We start from the raw sequence: 22367 nt of genomic DNA on the forward strand, positions 1-22367 counted from the left end.
CAGTCTGGTACCTTTGTCCTTTGCAGAACTTTAAGTCACCATCCCTTGTTGTGGGGGGGGGGGGGCATGCTTGGCGTCACCCTCACTGTTCTCTCTCAGCTACACAATCCATCCCTTGACACACCTGGCTACAGAATCAACCCATCTGTAACAACATACCTGCAGCAGAGGTTGAGTGGCATAAACCCAGCCGGTGGTAGGATTGACCTCAAAGTAGTTGGGTTTCCCCTTGGCGATAGAGTACGTAATGGAGGCGTTCGAGCCATAGTCGTCATCGTGGGCCGCGACACGGAGAAAGCTTGTCCCCACGTCGGTGTCTTCTCTTAAGAAATCTAGGAAAGCAGAAGGGACGCTAGCGGTTGTTAACCCAATTGCACAAGACAACACACCAAATCGTCTCAGAGCTGTCACAAGCTATAGAGTCCACATAGCCGGTTCTTCACTCTGGGTTTGTGTAGATGTAATGCTTTGGGCTTTTGATTCAAGGATAGTGGAGAGTAGAATTATTTAAAAAGCAAAGGTTTTCCCCTGACATTAAGTCCAGTCGTATCAAACTCTTGGGGTTGTTGCTCATCTCCATTTCTAAGCCAATGAGCCGGCGTTGTCGGTAGACACCTCCAAGGTCATGTGGTTGGCATGAGTGCATGGAGCACCATTACTTTCCTGCCAGAGTACCTCTTGATCTATTCACCTTTGCATGTTTCTAAACTGCTAGGTTGGCGGAAACTGGGGCTGACAGCGGAAGCTGATCATACCTCGGGAAGTCTGACTTGGCCACGGTAGTCCACGCTCTGGTTACATCCCGTATAGACTACTGCAATGTTCTCTACGTGGGGTTGCCTTTGAAGACTGCTCGGAAGCTTCAAATGGTGCAACGCTCAGCAGCCAGGATGCTAACAGGAGCGGCACTCAGGGAGCATACTACTCCTCTGTTGCGCCAGCTCCACTTGCTGCCAGTTTGCTACTGGGCATAATTCAAAGGGCTGGCTTTAGCCTATAAAGCCCTAAACGGTTCTGGTCCGACTTATCTGTCCGAATGCATCTCCTCCTATGAACCAGCTAGGACATTAAGATCATCTGGGGAGGCCCTGCTCTCGGTCCCGCCGGCACCACAGGCACGCCTAGCGGGGATGAGAGACAGGACCTTCTCAGTGGTGGCCCCTCGGCTCTGGAACTCACTCCCTAAGGACATCAGACCTGCCCCAACGCTGGCAGTCTTTAGGAGGAGCCTGAAAACGTGGTTGTTCCAGTGTGCTTTCCCAGAATAAGGAAAACTCTTAGCAATATGTCGTCAAATGCACTTTAATATTGATTTAGGATTGTCTGCGCGCCCTCATCTTTCTCTGAAAACCCTATCCTAGTTCACCTCCTTGCTCATGTCCAGCACTTTTAAATTTTAATTATTACATCTGGCCTGGACATAGGTTTTTTTAAATGCTTTATGTCACTATTGTTATTGTTTATTGCTTATTGTGTATTTTTGTTTTTGAGTTTTATTTTATTTTAATTGTTGTATTGATTATTTGTTATTGCCTTTGTGTATTGATGTATTGCGGGCTTGGTCTCATGTAAGCCGCACCGAGTCCCTTGGGGAGATAGAATCCTAGAATCCTAGAATCAAAGAGTTGGAAGAGACCTCCTGGGCCATCCAGTCCAACCCCATTCTGCCAAGAAGCAGGAATATTGCATTCAAAGCACCCCTGACAGATGGCCATCCAGACTCTGTTTAAAAGCTTCCAAAGAAGGAGCCTCCACCACACTCCGGGGCAGAGAGTTCCACTGCTGAACGGCTCTCACAGTCAGGAAGTTCTTCCTTATGTTCAGATGGAATCTCCTTTCGTGTAGTTTGAAGCCATTGTTCCATTGCGTGCTAGTCACCAAGGAAGCAGAAAATAAGCTTGCTCCCTCCTCCTCCCTGTGGCTTCCTCTCTCATATTTATACATGGCTATCATATCTCCTCTCAGGCTTCTCTTCTTCAGGCTAAACATGCCCAGCTCCTTAAGCCGCTCCTCATAGGGCTTGTTCTCCAGACTCTTGATCATTTGAGTCGCCCTCCTCTGGACACATTCCAGCTTGTCAATCTCTCTCTTGAATTGTGGTGCCCAGAACTGGACACAATATTCCAGGTATGGTCTGACCAAGGCAGAATAGAGCATGACTTCCCTAGATCTAGACACTAGGCTACTCTTGATGCAGGCCAAAGTCCCATTGGTTTTTTTTTGCCGCCACATCACATTGTTGGCTAATGTTTAACTTGTTGTCCACGAGGACTCCAAGAACTTTTTCACACGTCTTGCTCTCGAGCCAGGCATCGTCTCCCATTTTGTATCTTTGCATTTCGTTTTTCCTGCCAAAGTGGAGTCTCTTGCATTTGTCCCTGTTGAACTTCATTGTGTTAGTTTTGGCCCATCATCTCTCTCATCTGTGGAGATCCCTTTGAATCCTGCTCCTGTCCTCTGGATTCTTGGCTCTCCCTCCCAATTTGGTGTCATCTGCAAACTTGATGATCCTGCCTTCTAGCCCTTCATCTAAGATGGTAGCGGGGTACAAATAAAGTTTTATTATTATTATTATTATTATTATTATTATTATTATTATTCTCACCCTGCTCCTTGAATTCAAACTGCCAACCTTTTGGTCAGCAAGTTCAGCAGCTCAGTGGTTTAACCCACTGTGCCACCAGGGGTTCCCTACACACACACACACACACACACACACAAGCTGTACCTGCCACCAACCTGTGACCAACCTTCCCTCTCTTTCTCTTCTTTCTTTCAATAATAATAATAGAATATATTTCAATGCAGGGTGAGGACACAAATGAACCACGGAAAGCACACACCAAAGAGATCTCTGCCCTTAGACAAGCTCACAGTCAGAGAACCAAGGGAGTGGTAATTACATTCATAGTGGCTGTTTTCAAATCTGGGGCTGTTATCATTGACGTCCAAGATGACCACCGTGATCTGGCAGATCCCAATGAGCGGCTCTGCCGCCTGGTCCGTCGCCGTCACTGTGATCGGGTGCTCCCTCTGTTTCTCTCGGTCAAATACCTGAAGGGTTGTTAAGACACCTAGAAACAGATACCACAAACACAAATGACTCAGTCTAGCACGCATGCATATATGCACAAAAGAGGATTCCTCACCCACATCCACGTAAGTAAGGCACAAAGAAGCAAAGGCATAGGTTTTTAAGCAGGCCAGGTGTGGGCAAACCCAGGCCCGGGGGTTGGATGTGGCCCCTTGGGCTCTTTTCTCAAGCCCTCCTCTCTCTCATCATCTTATCCTTCCTTCCTTCCTTCCTTCCTTCCTTCCTTCCTTCCTTCCTTCCTTCCGTAAGTCCGCCCTTTATTCTTTCCATTCTCCTTCCCTTCCTTCCTTACATTCCTCTTTCTCCCTCCGTTCTCCCTTCCCTTCCACCCTTTCATCCTTCCTTCCCTCATACCTCCCTCCTTCCCCCTGTATTCCTTCCTTCCTTTCTTCTTTCCCTTTTGTCTTTCCTTCCTTCTCTTTTTCCTCCCTCCCTCCGTTCTCCCTCCCTCCATTCCCTTCCATCCTGCCTTCTTTCCTTCCCTCCTTCTCTCTCTCCCTCTCCTCCCTTCCCTTCTTCTTTTCTCCTTTTCTCCTTCCTTCCTTCCTTCCTTCCTTCCTTCCTTCCTTCCTTCCTTCCTTCCCCCTCTTCCTTCCTTTCTTCTTTCCCTTTTGTCTTTCCTTCCTTCTCTTTTTCCTCCCTCTCTCCCTTCTCCCTCCCTCCATTCCCTTCCATCCTGCCTTCTTTCCTTCCCTCCTTCTCTCTCTCCCTCTCCTCCCTTCCCTTCTTCTTTTCTCCTTTTCTCCTTCCTTCCTTCCTTCCTTCCTTCCCCCTCTTTCTTTCTTTCTTTCTTCTTTCCCTTTTGTCTTCCCTTCCTTCTCTTTTTCCTCCCTCTCTCCCTTCTCCCTCCCTCCATTCCCTTCCATCCTGCCTTCTTTCCTTCCCTCCTTCTCTCCCTCCCTCTCCTCCCTTCCCTTCTTCTTTTCTCCTTTTCTCCTTCCTTCCTTCCTTCCTTCCTTCCCCCTCTTTCTTCCTTTCTTCTTTCCCTTTTGTCTTTCCTTCCTTCTCTTTTTCCTCCCTCTCTCCCTTCTCCCTCCCTCCATTCCCACCACCCTGCCTGCTTTCCTTCCATCCTTCTCTTCCTCCCCTCCCTCTCTATTCCCCCTTCCCTTTGTCCTTTTCTCTTTCTTCCTTTCTTCTTTTCCTTTTGTCTTTCCTTCCTTCTTTTTCCCTTCCACCTTACCTTCCTTCCATCCTTCTCTTCCTCCCTCCCTCCCTTCCTTACCTCCCTCTCTCTCCCTCCCTTTTCTCCTTTCCTCTTTTCTCCCTCCTTCTCCCCTCTCTCTCCTTCCTGCCTTCTTCCTTTCCTTCCTGCCTTCCTTCTCTTTTGTGTTTCCTTCCTTCTCTCTCTCTTCCCTCCCTCCCTTCCCTCTCCCCCCCATTCCCACCCGTCCATCTTTCTATTCATCGTTACCTTCTTTCCTTACATCCCTCTTTCTCCCTCCCTCCCTCCCCCCTTCCTTTCCATCCTTTCTTCCTTCCTTCCCTCCACCCTTCCTTCTTTCCCTTTTGTCTTTCTTTCCTTCTCTCTTTCCTTCCCCTCTTCCTCCCTCCATTCCCTTCCACCCTACCTACCTTCCATCCTTCTCTCCCTCCCTCCCTTCCCTCTCCCCTTTTCTCCTTCCCTCTTTCCCTCCTCCTTCCTTCCTTCTTTCTTTCCTGCCTTCCTTCTCTTTTGTGTTTCCTTCCTTCTCTCTCTCTTCCCTCCCTCCCTTCCCTCTCTCCCCCATTCCCACCCGTCCATCTTTCTCTTCATCCTTCCCTTCCTTCCTTACATCCCTCTTTCTCCCACCCTCCTCCCTTCCTTTCTGCCCTTTCATCCTTTTCCCTCTTTTCTCCCCCCTTCCTTCCTTCCTTCCTTCCTTCCTTCCTTCCTTCCTTTCCTTCCTTCCTTCTTTCCCTTTTGTCTTCCTTTCCTTCTTTTTCCTCCCCCTCCATTCCCTTCCACCCTGCCTACCTTCCATCCTTCTCTTCCTCCCTACCTTCTCCCCTTTTCTCCTCCTTCCCTCTTTCCTCCCTCCCTCCTTCCTTCTTTCTTTCTTTCCTGCCTTCCTTCTCTTTTGTGTTTCCTTCCTTCTCTCTTTCCTCCCTCCCTCCCCTCTCTCCCTCCATTCCCACCCTTCCTTCCATCTTTCTCTTCCTCCCTTCCTTCTCTTTTTCCTTCCTCCTTTCCTCCTGGGGGATGTTTAGCTGGGAGAAGCGAAAGTAGAGAGGGAACATGCTCTCGATCCCGTCTGCTTCGTAAGCACGCTTGGCGGGGACGAGGGACAGGGCCTTCTCTGTGGTGGCCCCTCGGCTGTGGAACTCCCTGCCTAGGGATATTAGATCAGCCACCTCCCTCCTGACTTTGCGAAAGAGAGTGAAAAACTGGCTCTTCAAGCAAGCATTCGGAACCCCGGAATAGATAGTCAAGCTTGAGATGGAGAGTGACCCAGGAACGGCCAAGACGGTGAAACGGACGGGGATTGGAATGAGAGGATAGAGCTCTTTTAAAATTGTTATTGCACTATCTTTTTTGTTTAAATGCACTTAATTGTCTTTGCTTTTGAATGTATGTATTGATGGCATCGAATTGTGCCGATATGTAGACCGCCCGGAGTCGCCTGCGGGCTGATATGGGCGGGATATAAGTGATGTAAATAAGTAAATAATAAATAAATAAACATGAGAACCTTGTTTCAAAATTCAAAAGGGTGTCCCATTAAAGAGGAGGAGGGGGAGGGGAAACTGACTTTCTGCTGCTCATAGATGCAGGCGAAACGTCAGGAGAGAATGCTTCTAGAACATGGCCATACAGCCCGAAAAACCTACAACAGCCCAACATTGAAAGTGATGGGTTGTTGTAGGTTTTTCCGGGCTATATGGCCATGTTCTAGAGGCAATTTTTCTCCTGACGTTTCGCCTGCATCTATGGCAAGCATCCTCAAAGGTAATGAGGTCTGCTTTACCTCATTACCTCTGAGGATGCTTGCCATGGATGAAGGCGAAACGTCAGGAGAAAAATTGCCTCCAGAACATGGCCATATAGCCCGGAAAAACCTACAACAACCCAAGGATTCCGGCCATGAAAGCCTTCGACAATACATTGAAAGTGATCTTTAATTGAATCCAAACTTGATTTCATAACCACGAAGGGACCACCGACCCCTTTATTTACCCTCGGACTAACCCTAAAGCCCAACGGCTGGTTTTACCTGTGTCGGGATGAATGTGAAACATGGGAAGAGCACCGTCTCTATGCATCAAGCCGTACTTGACTTCCCCATTGGTTCCTTCATCGGCATCTGTGGCTTCGACGCGCAACACAAATGTCCCCACCGGCTGGTTCTCCAGCACCGACGCATGCTCGCGGTAATGTTGACACTAGCAAAGAATGGCAAGACCGATAACAGAAGAGCACCACAAACACATGTTCAAACAACCAGCATACGATGCTTGACTTATGGCAACCCAGGAGGGAGTGGAAGGAATCCATGACCTCAGGACATCGCAAGGAAAATAGGGGAAAAAATACAAAAGGTTCACAGAAGGATATTTAACGGCCTCGTCTTGGGCGAACAAAAAAGGGAAAAGAAGAAAGGGACAAAAGGAGAGATCTTCAAAGGGCAGAAATCGCGTTTGTTCCATCTTTCAACCATTTCTCACTTGTCAAAAAAGGATCTGAAGGATACAGAATATAACCGCCGTGTTTTGCAAGTGACCCTGGCTTTTGTTTGAAACACCACGGGCCGAATAAACAGCATTTTCGATGCCTTCATGTCTCTTCCCTACTGTTGCTTCTCAACCAAAAGCGCTGGTATCTCAGAAATGTGAAAATATCGTAGCAAAGCCATCTCACAGCTCTCCAACCACAGTGACCTTTGTGTAACACACATCTTTCTGTTGCAATGTGCAGAGCCAATTCTCTCGGAATCCGACACTTCCGCACAAAACTTTCCGTCATCTATAATCCCCTAAACATGAAACAGGTAGGTAAATATATCCCGAAATATAAGAAGTCTCCCTTTTGCACTTTTCTATCACAACTCCAGCAATCTACCTACACCTGTCCAAAAGTGCCAAACTTTTGTTGTGTCAGGAGTGACTTGAGAAACTGTAAGTCACTTCTGGTGTGAGAGAATTGGCCATCTGCAAGGTTGTTGCTCAGGGGACGCCCGGATGTTTTGCATTCTTGACAGCAGAAGGTGCCACCCCAAAGGAGATCCATCAGAGAATGCAAGCTGTTTATGGCGATTGTGTTGATGTGAGTACTGTGCATCACTGGACGAGTAAGTTTAAAGATGTTGAGGTGACACCTTCTGCTGTCAAGAATTCAATGACTGCACGTTGCTTAAGCCGCACTGACCGACCGTCTGTACAGGGTTCCATACTTCGCACTTTAACAGCACAACCATTCCATGCTAAGGCTCCCTACCAAAATGGAACTGTAGAGGAGAGTCTACTGAACAAGCCAGTACCTGCCACATACCAGTACTGCCGTCTGTTGAGGAGTTACAAAGGTGGAGGCATTACTTTTCCCTTCAACAACACAACTGTTCAATGCTAAGGCTTCCTGCCAAAATGTAACTGTAGAGGAGAGTCTACTGAACAAGGCAGTACATGCTGCATACCAGTACTGCCATCTGTTGAGGAGTTATGAAGATGGAGGCATTAATGTTCCCTTTAACAACACAACCATTCAATGCTAAGGCTTCCCGCCAAAATTGAACTGTAGAGGAGAGTGTACTGAACAAGTCAGTACCTGCCGCATACCAGTACTGCCGTCTGTTGAGGAGTTATGAAGGTGAAGGCATTACTTTTCATTTTAACAACACAATCGTTCAATGCTAAGGCTTCCTACCAAAATGGAACTGTAGAGGAGATGCTACTGAACAAGCCAGTACCTGCTGCATACCAGTACTGCCATCTGTTGAAGAGTTCCGAAGATGGAGGCATTACTTTGCACTTTAACAACACAACCGTTCAATGCTAAGGCTCCCTGCCAAAATGGAACTGTAGAGGAGAGTCTACTGAACAAGGCAGTACCTGCCACATACCGGTACTGCCATCTGTTGAGGAGTTACAAAGGTGGAGGCATTACTTTTCATTTTAACAACACAACCATTCAATGCTAAGGCTTTCTGTCAAAGTGGAACTGTAGAGGAGAGTCTACTAAACAAGCCAGTACCTGCTGCATACCGTCTGTTGAGGAGTTACGAAGGTGGAGGCATTACTTTTCATTCAACCCTCGTATTTAATCATTTTTCAAAAACAGAAAAGTGATATTTATTTTACTATTTGGGCATTGTAATTACAAGTATAACAAATTATTTTTAATGTTTTTCCACCCACCCCCTACACCCCCCCCCCCCCCCCCGTACAATATAGACTAATACAGAAATGATTTCTTATTTCCAAATATCTGAGGTGAGATCACCTACCTTCTGAAATACGGGTTTGTTATTATTGACATCATCCACATGCACGAGAACGAGAGCAGTGCTGGAAAGGGAAGTCGGTCCACTGGAAGCATTGTCGTCCGTAGCGGTCACGTTCAGAACATACTCTTGCCCTTGCAGTTTGGGAGGTGGGCTTGAACGGAGGCGGATTAAGCCTGCCAAAGAGAAAAGAGGGTTGGGGGTTCCAAACAGATTAGGAGAAGACCCCGGCTTCCGTAGAGCGAGAGGTTTCCAGACCACAGCAGGCTTTGAAAGAGGGTTTGAGTTATGGAGATGGGGAAAATGAGATGATGGCACTCTGGCTTCCAGTGGGACCAGCAGAGGTGACCCTAGGTAATTTTCAACGGTAAGCAAACAGTATTTTGGCGCCCCCGCCCCAACCAATCACTGATATATATTTTCTGTTCGTCGTGGGAGTTCTGTGTGCCATATTTGGTTCAATTCCATCATTGGTGGAGTTCAGAATGCTCTTTGATTGTAGGTGAACTATACATCCCAGTAACTACAACTCGCATATGTCAAGGTCTATTTTCCCCCGAGAGCGCCTCAAGAGCGCCCCTGGGCAACATCAACTATACTGCAAAGGCTTACTTTGCGTAATGGTTGAGCCGTATGAGACTGTCAACCACTGCCTCCTCCTGAGAAAAATGTATAATCTCACAAAGGACGACCACCTCACCCGCCTCATAGGAAACCTGCTACAAAACAGGAGCTTTTTGGTTGAGTTCCAGGGCCAGAGAAGCAGACGGAGGAAACAGAAGAATGGCCTGTCTCAGCGGAGCGTGCACAGAGATCTCTCTGCTGGATTTCGTATCACAAAATCACAAGTCGAACCTTCCCAAGCGTCTAGGACTGTGTGATGTATTTTCGAGTGATGCGCGTAGATCCAAGTCAGGAGGCCTTTTGCAGTTGACAGACCGTGATTTTGTCGATGTTGATTGTTTCCAAATGCCAGCTGAGATCTTTTGGCATGGCACCCAGTGCGCCAATGACCACTGGGACCACTTGTGCTTGTTGATGCCAGAGCCTTTGCCATTCAATTTTGAGGTCTTGATAGCGGCTGAGTTTTTCCTGTTGTTTTTCCTCAGTGTGGCTGTCACCCGGTATGGCGACATCAATAATCCAGACTGTTTTCTTTTCCACAATCGTGATGTCTGGTGTATTGTGTTCCCAAACTTTGTGAGTCTGGATTCAACCACAATAATAATAATAATATTATAATAATAATAATTTAAGTGACAAAAGGGAAAACAGGTTACAACAACATCTGTTATAGAACTCCATTATGCTGATGACAATGTCGTCTGTGCACATTCAGAAGAAGATCTACAAGCCCCTCGGAACACCTTTGCAGAATCATACACGAAGCTTGGCCTGTCACTGAACATCGAGAAAACCAAAGTGCTCTTCCAGCAGTCACCAGCCAATCCCTCTCCAATGCCAGAAATACAGCTTAATGGCGTAACATTAGAAAATGTTGACCATTTCCGCTACCTGGGCAGCCACCTCTCCACCAAAGTCAACATCGACACCGAAATACAACACCGCTTGAGCTCTGCGAGTGCAGCATTTTCCTGAATAAAGCAGAGAGTGTTTGAGGACCGGGACATCCATAGGGATACCAAAGTGCTTGTCTATAAAGCTATTGTCTTCCCAACCCTGCTCTATGCCTGCGAAACGTGGACTGTCTACAGACGTCACATGCAACTCCTGGAACGATTCCATCAGCGCTGCCTCCGGAAAATCCTGCAAATCTCCTGGGAAGACAAGCGGACAAACGTCAGCATGCTGGAAGAAGCAAAGACCACCAGCATTGAAGCGATGGTCCTCCAACATCAACTCCGCTGGGCCGGCCACGTTGTCCGGATGCCTGACCACCGTCTCCCAAAGCAGTTGCTCTACTCCGAACTTAAGAATGGAAAACGGAATGTTAGTGGGTAGGAAAAGAGATTGAAAGATGGGCTCAAAGCCAACCTTAAAAACTCTGGCATAGACACCGAGAACTGGGAAGCCCTGGCCCTTGAGCGCTCCAGCTGGAGGTCAGCTGTGACCAGCAGTGCTGCAGAATTCACAAGTGGAGGGTGAAAGAGAGAAACGTGCCAGGAGGAAGGCGCGTCAAGCCAACCCCGACTGGGACCGCCTTCCACCTGGAAACCAATGCCTTCACTGTGGGAGAAGATGCGGGTCAAGAAGAGGGCTCCATAGTCACCTACACACCCACAAAAATAGTCATCAAGGAAGACCATCTTACTCGTCCAACGAGGGATCGCCTAAGTATTATTTAAGTGACAAAAGGGAAAACAGGAACACTTGCTGGCACCACCACCACATATACTAATTTTAAAATAAATAGTTACAGAAGGATACAAAGTGATCTTCATTGCTCCTGTAATTTCGGGCCAGTTTGTCTGAGACTTGATGCAACCTTTCAGGCACGTGGCATTTGCTCTGTGTTCCAAGCATGATGCATTTGCTGCACATCCTGACATTATTTTAGAAAGCAAAGCTGACAGAAGGTGTGAGTGTCCTCTGCTTCAGCGGGACCTCTTTCGATGTGGTGGGTCATGCAACGGTCAGCAAATCAGAAGTGCATAAAAAGTTTATTTCGAAAAGCCAAGCCGAGTGGAGCGATGTGAAAAGCCGCATTGAGCACATGCCGTTCTCTCTCTCTCTCTCTCTCTTGCAGCAGCAGCAGTGCCATCACATTGCGTCTATTATTTATCCGGCGTAATAAAATGTGCCATCTGCAAATGGACCATTGTGAACATGACAAGTGCCATTCACTTGACTTGCCAATGCCCTGTCTTCGCCTTCGCTGCTTGGATTCTGACATGTGTCACGGCTTCACCTTGACATTCTGACAGATCAGGAACACTTCCACTGACAGCACCGCCTGCACATCAAATGCCCAAGGAGACAGCGTGGCAGATTTGGACTCGGGTGGGCTACTGACGGAATGAGTCAAATCAACGGCGTTTACAGCAAAAGGAGGCACAAATATGCTGCAACCACCTCCATAAAAGCCTTCAAAAATCTATACTGACAACCCGGGTTTTTTTCTTTCCGGGAGAAGAACTGGGTTAATCCTTCTTGCAGCCAGAACCGCAGAGAAGTCATTCAGGACCTTGAAGACAAACAGATTTCTCGTGGCAGAAGCTCTCATAGCTTTGAGCCCATTTGCACTGGATGCAATTCTTCACCTTAGTACATTTTCCTATAACTTGACATGTTTCGGCTGTTTAACAGAATGATATTAAGATACTCGTTTGGCATCGCCATTTTCGTACAGAAAAAGCAGGGTTGTCAAATCCCACTCTCCCGACAAAAGGCAACAACCTGTAGATTTCCAGATGTTCCTGTATCACAACTCCCATCAAACTCTAATCATGAGAAGTTAGCCATAGCAGAGCACCTGAGGAACCAACCTGGACACAGCATATCATTTGAGAACACAGAAATGCTGGACAGAGATACTCCCAGCAAGCGAGAGTCCAAAAGTGGCAGGCTCAAACCCAGAACTTCAATCAATGGCTGATACCAAATGAGAGACTCCCCCCTGGGCACACAGAAAACTGGGCGACTTGGAAGGCGCTGAACAGACTGCGCTCTGGTACCATGAGATGCAGAGCCAACCTTCAGAAATGGGGCCACAAAGTGGAATCCTCGACATGCGAGTGTGGAAAAGAGCAAACCACTGACCACCTGCTGCAATGCAACCTGAGCCCTGCTACATGCACAAGGGAGGACCTTCTTGCGGCAACACCGGAAGCACTCCAAGGGGCCAGGCACTGGTCAAAGGACATTTAATCAACTACCAAGCTTGCAAATTTTGTGTTTTGTTTGTTTGTTTGTTTGTTTAAAAAATGCAATGCAACTGTTTGGTCTGCCCTTGACACGATAAATACATTCAAATGAGAGAGCAAAACATAAACCTTGATTAAATACCTATTCCACCATAGCAAAGAGCATTGCTGTTAGGGCATGGCAGAATTACAGCATATTGCTTCTCCAAACTGTATTCTAAAATCCATACAGTTGTACCCTATCAGGTGTGGCCCAAACATGCTGGCTGACCTACACTACCAGCTGCACATAATAATTAACACCATAAGGTTTTTCTTTAACACACTTGATCCTGCTACGACTTACTGTAACACCGTCCAGGATCTGGAGGACCACATAAAAAGTCATGGTGGGCCAGATGTGGCCTGCGGGGCTTGGGTTTGCCACACATGACCCACTATAACACTTTATATGGTTCTCCAGATCCTGGACTGTGTTACAGTAAGTCGTAGCAGGATCAAGTGTGTGTGTGTGTGTTTGTGTGTGCATTAGGAAGGCAGGGAGTCTCAGAAAAACATCTATTTCTGTTTTATTGACTATTCCAAAGCCTTTGACTGTGTGGATAATCATAAATTGTGGGTTCTTGGTGGCATGAGGATACCAAATCACCTTATCTCTCTCCTGAGGAATCTGTCTAAGGACCAAGTAGCAACAGTCAGAACTGACCACGGAACAACAGACTGGCTCAAGATTGGGAAAGGCGTACGGCAGGGTTGTGTACTCTCACCCAAACTATTGAACTTGTATGCAGAACACATCATGCGAGGTGCGGGGCTTGACGAATGCAAGGCTGGGGTGAAAATTGCTGGAAGAAACATGAACAACCTTAGATATGCAGATGACACCACTCTGATGGCCAAAAGCGAGGAGGAACTGAGGAGCCTTCTAATCAAGGTGAAAGAAGAAAGCGCAAAAGCCGGGTTGCAGCTAAACGTCAAAAAAACCAAGATTATGGCAACAAGAATGATTGACAACTGGGAAATAGAGGGAGAAAACGTGGAGGCCGTGACAGGGTTTGTATTTCTAGGTGCAAAGATGAGTGCAGATGCAGACTGTGGCCAGGAAATCAGAAGACGCTTCCTTCTTGGGAGTAGAGCAATGCCCAATCTCGATAAAATAGTGAAGAGTAGAGACATCACACTGGCAACAAAGATCCGCATAGTTAAAACAATGGTTTTCTTCAAAGTCACTTACGGATGTGAGAGCTGGACCTTAGGGAAGGCTGAGCGAAGGAAGATAGATGCATTTGAGCTGTGGTGCTGGAGGAAAGTTCTGAGAGTGCCTTGGACCGCCAGAAGATCCAACCAGTCCATCCTCCAGGAAAGAAAGCCCGACTGCTCATTGGAGGGAAGGATAGTAGAGGCCAAGATGAAGTCCTTTGGCCACATCATGAGAAGAAAGGAAAGCTTAGAGAAGACAATGATGCTGGGGGAAATGGAAGGAAAAAGGAAGAGGGGCCAACCAAGGGCAAGATGGATTGATGGCATCCTTGAAGTGACTGGACTGACCTTGAAGGAGACCTTGAGGGTGGTGCGCCAGCTGCGCCCGTACCTTGGGAAGTCTCACTTTGCCACAGTGGTCCATGCTCTGGTTACATCCCATATAGACTACTGCAACGCTCTCTATGTGGGGTTGCCTCTGAAGACTGCCCAGAAGTTACAACTCGTCCAACAAGTGGCAGCCAGACTACTAACAGGAGCAGGATACAGGGAGCATACTACTCCTCTGTTGCACCAGCTCCACTGGCTGCCAATCAGCTTCCGAGCACAATTCAAAGTGCTGGTGTTGACCTATAAATCCCTAAATGGTTCCGGCCCAATTTACCTATCCGAACAGATTCTCCCCTATGAACCATCAAGGTTGTTAAGATCTTCTGGAGGGGCCCTGCTCTCGGTCCCACCTCCTTCGCAATCACTTTTGGTGGGAACGAGGGACAGGACCTTCTCGGTGGTGGCCCCTCAGCTCTGGAACTCCCTCCCGATGGAGATTAGACCTGCCTCTTCCCTCCTGACCTTTAGAAAGCTGGTAAAAACATGGCTTTGGGATAATGCATTTGCAGAATGATGGTTGAGTTAATAACTGCTGACCTTTCTGGCAGATGGCGATGAATTTGTAACTTGTATGAATTGTATGAATTGTATTTTAATGTATTTTATATTGATGATGTATACTGTTTTTTCTTATTGTATTAAATTTGGAAATAAATCAATCAATAAATAATTGAGAGTGGCCACGGTCGACAGGGAGCCCTGGAATGGCCTGGTCTATGAAGTCACGAAGAGTCGGAAACGGCTGAACGAATGAACAACAACAACAATGGACACCCCAAAAAGGAGGCATGTCAGGACCACGTTGTCAGGGCTTCTCTCCTCTTTCCCCAACCCCAAATCGATGCCTCGCCTCCCCACTAATGATTTTTGTTACAGTCCAGAATCGAATGCCGGATATTGACAAGCTGGAATGTGTCCAGAGGAGGGCGACTCAAATGATCAAGGAACTGGAGAACAAGCCCTATGAGGAGTGGCTTAAGGAGCTGGGCATGTTTAGCCTGAAGAAGAGAAGGCTGAGAGGAGATATGATGAGGGCCATGTATAAATATGTGAGAGGAAGCCACAGGGAGGAGGAGGGAGCAAGCTTCCTTTCTGCTTCCCTGGAGACTAGGACGCAATGGAACAATGGCTTCAAACTACAAGAGAGGAGATTCCATCTGAACATGAGGAAGAACTTCCTGACTGTGAGAGCCGTTCAACAGTGAAACTCTCTGCCCTGGAGTGTGGTGGAGGTTCCTTCTTTGGAGGCTTTTAAACAGAGGCTGGATGGCCATCTGTCAGGGGTGCTTTGAATGCAATATTCCTGCTTCTTGGCAGAATGGAGTTGGACTGGATGAGGGCCCAGGAGGTCTCTTCCAACTCTGATTCTAGGATTCTATGACTCCCACCTTCACCTCAAGTTCAGAATTCATCTGTTAATCACACTGATTGCTGCAAAATGCAATGTTCATAAACCGCACCTTTCAGCAGCAAAACAACTCCAAACGATCAGTGGTGGAACTGTCTCACATGAACAGCTGCACACCAAAGGAGCGCTTTCTCTCCGTTGCATTCTTCCCTTAGCACCTGAATACCCGCGGTATTAAGGCCAATTAAGCATTTGCAACAGAACAAAAGCCATAAATGAGGCAGGGGAAGCTGCCACCTGCACAGGATACTTCCTTCAATTCCTTTTATAATCCATTTGATGACATCTTTTCTTTCTGGCTTCTGAAATACATTCGTATCTGGGACATTAATATTGCAAAAGCACTATTTGCATGGGCATTAATTTTTCATGATAAGTGAACCCCGAAGACAGATCAAATGAGGAGGAGGAGGAGGAGGAGGACAGATCTGTGGCATCTTATTTACTTCTGATTAGCTTCCCAACGCAGGAGAGGGCACAAACCCAGAGTGCAAAACATAAGAAACCACAAATGAGGGGGAGAAAAAAGAGGGAGAGACTGGAGTCTGATCAGGCAAAGCCATCGGAGTCACTTCAAACGGAACGACTGTGCATTCGTCTTCCCTTCCAAATATTCTGTCTTGCTCAAAGAGATCTTCGCTATGTCAAATGGCAGTTTCACGGGAGAGGTCATGAAATACATTCGGTAACAGTATGTAACAAATATTGGGGGGGGGATCTGTTCCTAGTTCGAAAGTGTTATTCCCTGTTTAAACGTGCAGTCCTTACTTTGAAAGTAGTTGTTCTACTCCAAAAACTTCATTTTTGTGGATGCCACAAACTAGGTTGAATTGAAAGATATTGACAAGCTGGAATGTGTCCAGAGGAGAGCTACTAAAATGATCAAGGGTCTGGAGAACAAGCCCTATGAGGAGTGGCTTAAGGAGCTGGGCCTGTTTAGCCTGAAGAAGAGAAGGCTGAGAGGAGACATGATAGCCATGTATAAATATGTGAGAGGAAGCCACAGGGAGGAGGAGGGAGCAAGCTTGTTTTCTGCTTCTCTGAAGACTAGGGCGCAATGGAAGAATGGCTTCAAACTACAAGAGAGGAGATTCCATCTGAACATGAGGAAGAACTTCCTGACTGTGAGAGCCGTTCAGCAGTGGAACTCTCTGCCCCGGAGTGTGGTGGAGGCTCCTTCTTTGGAAGCTTTTAAGCAGAGGCTGGATGGCCATCTATCAGGGGTGCTTTGAATACAATATTCCTGCTTCTTGGCAGAATGGGGTTGGGCTGGATGGCCCAGGAGGTCTCTTCCAACTCTTTGATTCTAGGATTCTATGATTCTATGAAACATAGCTTTGTCCCAAAACCATTCATTTTTACATAGAGCGTCGTTTGGAAATCTCTGTGCATGATATCAACTCAAGTTAGGTAAAGGTTTCCTCTTGACTTTAAGTCCAGTTGTGTCCAACTCTGGGGGTTGGTGCTCATCTCCATTTCTAAGCCAAAGAGCTGGTGTTGCCCATAGACACCTCCAAGGTCATGTGGCCAGCATGACTGCATGCTCCTGTAGAAAGCTTCATCTTCTATGGCTTGGCCGGGAGATATACAGTCTACAATGACTTAAATCTAGACATAGTTTTCTAAGATCTACAGAGACACTCGCTGGAACACCTCAGCAAGCGAGAGTCCAAAAGTGGCAGGCTCAAACCCAGCACCTCAACCAATGGCTGATACCAAATGAGAGACTCCCTCCTGGGCACACAGAAGACTGGGAGACTTGGAAGGCATTGAACAGACTGCGCTCTGGCACCACGAGATGCAGAGCCAACCTTCAGAAATGGGGCTACAAAGTAGAATCCTCAACATGCGAGTGTGGAGAAGAGCAAACCACTGACCACCTGCTGCAATGCAACCTGAGCCCTGCCATATGCACAATGGAGGACCTTCTTGCAGCAACACCGGAAGCACTCCAAGTGGCCAGATACTGGTCAAAGGACATTTAACCAACTACCAAACCCACAAGTAGTGTATTTTTCTGTTTGTTTGCTTTGTTCTGTTAGACTGGTTGTTCTGACACGACAAATAAAAAGCTTGGCCAGGGAGAAAAGGCCCCACAGTTTGGCTGAGGATTTTACAGCCTTACAGCTCCTTTGCTGAAGGACTTCAGGCAGCCATCACAGCAACCTGAACTCCTTTTTTCCCCCTGGAAGTCTACAAAGCTCTGCTTGGTAAGGGTCGCTCGCGGAAGCCAGACGCAGTTGATACCGGGTGCAGGGGCTCCACGCCAACAGAGGCAAGTACAGACTGCCCAGATTAGAAGTTAAGGATTTCCCCATTAGTGTCAGTTATGAAGATAGTGCCTGTTCCCTGTGGACAAGATTGCAAGAGCCAATAGACTGTTAAGAAAGCTTGAAAGTACCTGTTTGTTTCATTAATAAAGAACATTGTTGAACCTTTAAGCAATCTAAAGACTCTGTTTGGGGGAATCCAAGGGCCTGTAATCTGAGGCAGCCCCGGCGTCCCGTTGGGCACACGGAATTTATGTCCTGTCTACAGTCTGATGCACAAGCCCAGCGTGTGAAGGCTCAACTAGTTTGAGGATTCTAAAGTGAGACACCCTTTGAATCTCCTCTTTGAAAACACTAGCGACCTCATCACACTAGAGAAGTAGTTCTCAACCTGGGGTCCCCAGATATTTTTGGCCTACAACTCCCAGAAATCTCAGCCAGTTTATCAGCTGTTAGGATTTCTGAGAGTTGTAGGCCAAAAACATCTGGGGACCCCAGGTTGAGAACCACTGCATCAATCCACTCCTGCAGAATTCTGGTGTTTGTAGTTTAAAGAGGGGCCTTTAACATTCTCAGCCAGAGAGGTCCTGGGACTCTCTAAACTAAAAACCCCACAATTCTCTAGGAGGCAGCACCTGGATTTAAAATGGATAGATGCTCTAATGTCATGGATCATGTTCTGCCGTTGGTGGTGGTTGGTGGTGGTAGGCCTAGCAGTTGGTGATGGAAGGGTTAATGTAAGTCTTAGTTCTAAAGGGTTGAGTAATCTGTAAGTAAGACTTCATAGGTGAAAGCAATCAAGGGTGGAGGTATGCAAGAGATGGGTTGCAGCTGGATGTTTCTGGATATAAGGAGCTAGACTTGGGACTGATCTTCGAGAGAAAAGTATTTGTCTTATTTTGGTGGTAGATGCTGCTGGTTTTTCCCCAAGTTTGTGGATTTTCGGTATCCTGACCTGTCTCCCGAACTCTTGGAATCCTGGAACCTTGAATCTTTGGACTGGCTGTTAACTACAATAGACTCTTGATCCCTGGACTATGTTTATTGAATTTTCGGAGTTTGACCGCTGGACTGAACCTTTTGACTGTGGTGTTATCTTGAACCTGCAACCATGTTTTTGTTTTTATATTCTGTGGCTGAGTGCTATCTTTATGTTTTATGTTTTGGACTATTAAAACAGCCAGAAAGTAAGTGCTGTTTGATACAACTGTTAACTGTTTGATACAACATTAACTGTTTGATGTAAACTGAGTGTTTGGTTCATCTCTACCTGAATAAGGCAGAGCCCTGGCATCGTGACATCTAGTGCAGTGGCTCTCAACTTGTGGGTCCCCAGGTGTTTTGGCCTACAACTCCCAGGAATCCAAGCCGGTTTACTAGCTGTTGGAATTTTTGGGAGTTGAAGGCCAAAACATCAGGGAAAACGCTGCTTTAGTGTGATGAAGTCCTAGGATCTATACTTCTCTCCAGATAGCAATCACTTCTGCTGATACCTTTATAGCTTCAACTAAAATAATAATAATAATAATAATAATAATAATAATAATAATAATATGCTTATGAAAAATGCGGCTTACATCCAAGCATCTTTAGAACTAAAAATGTAGGCTGCTGACTGTATCTGGCAAATACACGTGGCGCAATCCTCATGAGTATTGCGATATACGTGAAGAGCATTAACTTGACAATGAAGTGGTCACAGAAACCAACACCTTCAAGGACACTTATTATAGCAACAGCTAGCAATGGTTCACTTTCCAAGCTGGGGGAGGATTTTGCTGAATATTTTCTCCAGTGTGTCAGAAAGGCAGAACCGCTCTCGACTGTTTAATAAAGCACAATGTCCTGGGTTTGCCTTCTTTCTGAAAGGGACAATGCAACGAAAGAGCTTCCACAGGAGACGGGCTTCGTGAAGAATACAAACACCACTGAAAAGGAGAAATGTGGCTGTGATGTATTGTCAACAGAAACACGAGTGTCGAGGATATCAAGGGATCTGCAGAGACATAAAGAGCACAGCTACAGAAGAAGGCTCAGGAGGAAGACTCTGACGGGAGGGAGGGTGGAGGGGCCAAATCCCAAAGCGAATCGCTGCAGAAGCAAAACTTTACGGCCTCATTTGAGCAGGCAAAATGAGGTTAAACTGCATTACACAAGTTTACATGCTGATCATATAATGCAGTTTCAAAATGCATTATGTGGGCACAGTCAGTATAATGCTGTTGATTTGGCTCTTCCAGTTCAGTTCACCAGGACAGAAACGAGAAGCAACCCTCAAAATCAGAAGAAATCCATTGGAAGGGTAAAGTACCCATTCATACCATAGTTATGTAAACACTAGCCATCCCCTGCCATGTGTTGCTGTGGCTCAGTCTGTGTACATGTGTTTTGTGTGTATATATGTGTGTATATATATTTGTGTATATGTGTGTTTTAGGGCTGGGCAACCACGGAAAAAATTGTTTCTAAACTCGATTTGTTTTTAGGGGGTTTTTGAGTTTCGATTTTTAAAAGAATTCCGAAATTTTCCTTTAAAAAAGTTCGAAATTTACGGAATTTCGGAAATTACGAAACAATTACGAAACAATAATGAATCGATTCTTTAATGGCGGCCGCGATCGCGCAATACGCTAAAAAAAACTTCTGAAGCTTCCCTCTCCCTCTGTTGTTGACTGTTGGTGCGATAATTATATTTTTTTTTTCACTGAGAAAACAAACAGCAACCCTAAAACTTGCACCAGACATGCGGAAATAATAACGAAACAATTTCGAAACGATTTCGAAACAATTACGAAACAATTACGAAACGAATTGAAAAATTCGTTTCGTTTTTTAGTTGCTCCTGAATGGTTCAATATCGCTTCGTTATCAAAAAAATGACGAATTAATAACGAATTACGAAATTAACGAACGAAATCGCCCAGCCCTAGTGTGTTTGTATGTGTGTATATATATACACATACACACATACTAGCTGTACCCGCCACTCATTGCTGTGGCCAACCTTCCCTCCCTCTTTCTCTCTTTTTTTCTTTCTCTCCTTCCTTCCCTCTTTTTCTTTCCCTTCTTCTTTCTTCCTTCTCTACCGGTTTCTTTTCTCGCTTCTGTTGCTCTTTGGTTCCATCCTTCCTTGTCTCTTTCCTTCCTTACCTCCCTCTTTCTCTCTTTCATTCCTTCTCTCCTTCCTTCCCCCTTTCACTTTTATTTCCTTCTCTCCTTCCTTCCTTCTCTACCTTTCTTTCTTTCCTTCTCTCCTTCCTTCCCCCTTTCACTTTTATTTCCTTCTCTCCTTCCTTCCTTCTCTACCTTTCTTTCTTTCCTTCTCTCCTTCCCCTTCTTTCCCTTTCTCTTCCTCCTTCTCTCCTTCCATTCTTCTCTACCCTTCTTTCGTTTTCTCTCTTTCCCTCCTTCTTTCTCTTCTTTTTTCTCTCTTTCTCTCCTTCCTTCCTTCCTTCTCTGCCCTTCTTTTTTTCCACCCTTCTCTCCTTCCCTCCTTCTCTCCCTCCTTCTCTCCTTCCTTCTCTCCTTCCTTCCTTCCTTCCTCCTTTCTGTATATGTGTTTTGTATGTGTATACGCATATATGTGTGTATATATATATGTGTGTGTGTGTGTATATATGTGTGGTTTTGTGCATGCGTTGTAATGTAATTTTTGTTTTTTGGCTTTTTAAGTCCCTTCCACTGTGTTTTTCAGTGCTTTTATGATTGATGGTCACTTGTTGGCCTGATGTGGGTATTGTGTCCAAATTTGGTCTCAATTTGACCAGTGGTTTTTGAGTTATGTGAATACCACAAACGAACATTACATTTTTATTTATATAGATATATATAGTTTTGTGCATACCTTGTATTTTTTTTGGCTTTTTAAGTCCCTTCTAGTGTGTTTTTCAGTGTTTGTATGAATGATGGTCACTCGTTGGCCTGAGAGGTGTCTTGTGTCCAAATTTGGTGTCAATTCACTCAGTGGTTTTTGAGTTATGTCAATCCCACAAACGAACATGACATTTTTATTTATATAGATGAATAATTAAGATAGGACACAGACTCCAACCCATCTCATGACACATGCCAGAATTTGAAGTCACAAATGTATAATAGCCACAAATGTATAATTACCTTTCTGAGGGTCAATAATAAAATTCCCCCCTTGATTCCCTCCAGTGATGCTGTACGAGACGCCGTCTCCGTCAGAGTCTATGGCATGAACGGTTGCAATCAGGGTGTTGGGACCTGCGTCCTCTGAAACGAAACTCCGGTACCTGTCAAACACAAGACATTCAGTGCAAGAAAAGATGAAAGGAAACGCAAACATAAGCATCACATGAAAGGAAAGGCGTTGCTGGCTGCATTTCCAGTTGGCAATTAGGGAAAGACGCTATATACAGTCAACATATAGAGCAGGACTGGGCCAACTTCCTAACTTGGGGGGCCGCATGATAGCACTCCCTGCAAGGAGGACTGGCTGCCCACTGATGGAAGGAAGGAAGGAAGGAAGGAAGGAAGGAAGGAAGGAAGGGAAGAGAGAAGGAAGGAAGGACAAAAGGGAGGAAGGGAAGGATGGAAAGAGGGAGAGAGGGAAGGAGGGAGCAAAGAGGGAACGAAGGAAAGACAAAGGGAAGGAAGGAAGGACAGTAGGAAAGAAGGACGAAAGGAAGGGAAGGATGGAAGGAGAAAGAGGGAGAAAGGGAAGGATGAAGGAAAGAGGGAATGAAAGAAGGAAGGAAGGGTGAAAGGGAGGAAGGGAAGGATGGAAGGAGAAAGAGG

The 22367-nt window shown here is 46.1% G+C and overlaps 1 protein-coding gene across 1 annotated transcript in view; it reads right to left on the reverse strand.

Moving 5' to 3' along the window:
* Positions 1-22367, reverse strand: part of LOC132783217 (neural-cadherin-like) — a 195624-nt gene that overhangs the window by 97053 nt on the left and 76204 nt on the right. Inside the window, exons 7-11 of the mRNA XM_060788311.2 lie at positions 21720-21862; positions 8515-8687; positions 6289-6457; positions 2904-3074; positions 160-332 (exon numbers count right to left, since the gene is read on the reverse strand). Coding sequence (XP_060644294.2) covers positions 160-332; positions 2904-3074; positions 6289-6457; positions 8515-8687; positions 21720-21862 — 829 coding nt within the window. The remainder of the gene's footprint in view (positions 1-159; positions 333-2903; positions 3075-6288; positions 6458-8514; positions 8688-21719; positions 21863-22367) is intronic.

The sequence above is a fragment of the Anolis sagrei genome, chromosome 8 (genome assembly GCF_037176765.1).
Source record: "Anolis sagrei isolate rAnoSag1 chromosome 8, rAnoSag1.mat, whole genome shotgun sequence".
In the NCBI taxonomy this organism is placed as follows: domain Eukaryota; kingdom Metazoa; phylum Chordata; class Lepidosauria; order Squamata; family Dactyloidae; genus Anolis; species Anolis sagrei.